This window comes from Bombus impatiens, unplaced genomic scaffold (genome assembly GCF_000188095.3).
Source record: "Bombus impatiens unplaced genomic scaffold, BIMP_2.2 scf_0653, whole genome shotgun sequence".
Taxonomy (NCBI): Eukaryota; Metazoa; Arthropoda; class Insecta; order Hymenoptera; family Apidae; genus Bombus; species Bombus impatiens.
Window position 1 is genome coordinate 312877 of NT_177072.1, and position 3646 is coordinate 316522.

General features: G+C 36.3%; 1 protein-coding gene across 1 annotated transcript in view; it reads left to right on the forward strand.

Annotated features, from left to right (window-relative positions):
* LOC100747341 (probable nuclear hormone receptor HR3) overlaps positions 1 to 3646 on the forward strand; it is a 120226-nt gene that overhangs the window by 108856 nt on the left and 7724 nt on the right. Inside the window, exons 5-7 of the mRNA XM_012389713.3 lie at positions 1470 to 1742; positions 2551 to 2775; positions 3570 to 3645. Of these exons, the coding sequence (XP_012245136.1) occupies positions 1470 to 1742; positions 2551 to 2775; positions 3570 to 3645 (574 nt within the window). The remainder of the gene's footprint in view (positions 1 to 1469; positions 1743 to 2550; positions 2776 to 3569; position 3646) is intronic.

Consider the following 3646-nt stretch of genomic DNA (forward strand, 5'->3'; position numbering starts at 1 on the left):
GGCTCGTACACGATGGTCGACTCGACGACCTTTCTGAGCAGTCAGCAACAGAGGGTCAGCAATCCATCCGAGGACGACGAAGTGCCGAGTCTGCCCAGTATGTCCCATGCGAGATGTGAGGTTACGTTTGTGTCCCTTTGCATGGGCATGCGTCGCGCTTTTTCTTTCGTTCGCGTTTTATTTTTCTTTCTATTTTACGTTTTCATTCTTGTATTCTCTTTTTTCTGTTTTGCGTCGTCAATTAAATCGATCGGTAGTTCTCGTGTTTCTTTTTCTTGTTGTCGCCGACGGGAGAGTACGCTTTTCTGTGTTTAGAGAAGAGGGTGTAGGTTTGAGGCGAGAAAATTGATGAATATATGGAGAGGATGAGTTTATATAGCGGAGTGAATTTCAGTATGGAAAATGTAAATGGGTACTGTTAGGAATTAAGCATAGATTTATGTGGAATTTAATTTTTATAGCTGTGTAATAAGCTTCACATATGGTATTTATATAATATATTTTTAAGAGCTGTACTTGTATATACAAATATATTATTCCGTTGTATAAATTACTCGGGACTTATTTTTGAACTATTGAAATGTATTGAAAATTATGAAAAAATTTCTCTGTATTAATTATTAGTAATAGAAACGCGTTACCTTTCCTGGTGTTCTTTCAGCTATATCGAAAGCAAATACATTGATCGTTTAGTTGTTTAATAGCTGTAATAGTAAATTTGATTTTTTAACAACTCTAGTACGTCAAATATTTATCCTATTTAATCTACAAGTTACATTGGAAACTTACTCGAAGAAGTAGTAAGATGTATTTGATTAGTGTTCCCAAAGTTATAGACAACAGTGCAAGAGTTGAGTGGCTGAGAGTAGGTAATTTAAATTGTTGAGGGGAGGAATTGAATGAAAGGGTTTGAATTTCACCGTGGCGATTCTTCGAAGCAAAGGAGAGGTCGTTTAAAGTTCTCTGTCTTGAAAACTAAAGTGAAACGGCTCTGGTAACTGTAGCGATAATGTAGTTTGAAAGTACTGTAATTATGGAGATCTACAACGAACTCGACCATAGATTTCGCTGGTCCATATTGGCTTACGTGAACTTAACCTGGAAAACGTGCTCTCCCATATCGAATCGTTGCATTCTAACATGTGAAAGATAGCAACAAATGCATATATAGCAAAGACTAACCGCAGTGTTTTTCTTTTTTAACCATCTATCGCTTATACATATACATATTTGATTCATGCTATACGTATTCAAAAATTTACAATATTTCTCTCTGTGTTATATTTGTTAATGATTCGTGCAACACGTGTTGAAAAATTTACAATTTTTCTCTCTATGTAATATCTCTTAACGTATAGTCGTTTTAATAAGTAGAATGTAACTGTTAAATATTTATTTTCTTGATATTTTTATTAATATAATCGTTGAAGAGTGAGATTTCAACCCGACATCCTGATGGACTTTCGTAGATCCGGCACAGATCAGCGAGTTGCTCTCAAAAACGATAGCGGATGCACACGCAAGAACGTGTCTGCTGTCGACGGAACAGATCCAGGAGTCTTTCCGGAAGCCGCACGATCTCTCCAGATTGATCTACTACAAGAACATGGCGCACGAGCAGCTTTGGCTTGAGTGTGCCCAAAAACTAACCACCGTTATCCAGCAGATCATCGAGTTCGCCAAGATGGTTCCTGGATTCATGAAGCTCTCGCAGGACGACCAGATTGTTCTACTAAAAGCTGGTGAGTAATTTGAATTTATATTCATAACCAGGCTTTATTGGAGTAGAGAAATAGAAAGTAGCAGTTTAAAGTTACAGTAATAAATTGCGGCGGATTTTATTCGATTGTGAATCATAAAATGGTATATAGAACGATGTAAATATTGCTCGAGTTAAATAAATACTGGCGTAGTCCCACGCCTTATCTTGGAAGAAAGAAAAACCGTAACGGGCGTGTAAGATAAAAGTCTAATCCCACGCACGCAATCATTCACTAGTGCTAACTAAAGTTTCAATTTTTAAGGTTGTTTAAATTACTATAAATAGAATAGTACTAGATAAATAAAACTTGAATATATCGAGGAACATCGGAGAAGAGGTAGTGAAATTCAATAGATGCTAACTGTGTCAATATTAACCTTATACATTTTTAATAGGAAAGTTAAGACTCTATGAAGTAAAATTTATCTTACTGAAAGATTACCTTGTTAAAGATAAACACTGTTTAAAGATTTACTGTTAACTCAACGCATAATAAATTTAAATTATTGTATAATCAATTATTTAAAAGCTTATAATTAAAAATTTATATTTTGACATAAAAGTAAATTTTGTAAAGAGTTATTATTAAATACTTGTAAAATACTCATTAACTACTTGTAAGCTGTACATATATTATAAAAAAATATTTGTCATTATTCTAATAAAAAAATTTAATCAAATACTGTTATCAAAATATTTTATAAACATTGTCTTATATACGTTTAGTTGAATACATTTATGTATGTTAATTTTCTCAATTAATTAACTACTGCTCATGACGTTTCCAGGTTCCTTCGAGTTGGCTGTGCTACGTATGAGCAGGTACCTCGATCTCCAGCAGAACTGTGTCCTCTACGGTGACACCATGTTACCACAGGATGCGTTTTACACGACGGACACGGCGGAAATGAAACTTGTTTCTTGCGTGTTTGAGTTAGCCAGGAGTATTGCCGAATTGAAGCTTACGGAAACAGAGCTGGCGCTTTACAGTGCAGCGGTTCTTCTTAGTCCCGGTTAGTGAAGTTCTCAACCCTATATTATTACTTTAGAATGCATTTCTTCTCCTTTCAATCACATAACGCTAAAAAAATATTATCACTCGTTACTAATTAAAGGTATTGTTATAGTTACGTATTCATCTATCAATGCAATATATCATAGAATTATTTTACATGAAAGAAAAAACACGAAGAACAGCAGTAGCGCCTCATTAAGCAGAATAAATGCAATTATAACCTTTGATATCTTTTGCTTCTTGGAGTCAAAAGGATTAGCTTCCTAGCCAAGTACTTTCGACGGTAATCGATTCAGTAACTACAGAGTGGATGGTATTAAAATTCTCTTAACTAGTTAGCGTCAGAGTTCTACAGTAAAATCTAAATTCGACTTAAGAAAGATACAAACTAAAAATAATGCCATTAATTGAAGCGATTAAAAAAGTTGCCACCTATTTAAAACATATACATGGCACTATAAATGCCACGATATCAAGTTCCTCTCGTCCCTTTGTCCCTGATTCATTCTCCAAAATTATCCAGGAACTCGGCCCCCCAATTATCCCCAGGCCGCTTAATTCGTCCCATTTCGTCACGACGCTCCTCCACAAAATTAATCGCCGCTTATAAATACTCGTTCGACGGAAGTATCTCGTTCCTCTCTCCCTTCCGTCTTCCCAATAACCGTTCCTGCATGCTACTCCTTCTCAACAGCCGACAACCTCCACGAAAGGAATTGAATCCCGCTAAACATCCCCGCGGAGGCGAGGGTCGGAATGGCCAGAAATAAACAGGTCCAAAAATAATTTCAGATCGGCCGGGACTGAAAGGGCTCGCGGAAATCACGAGACTGTCACAGGCGGTGATCAGGGCGCTCAGGTCGGAACTG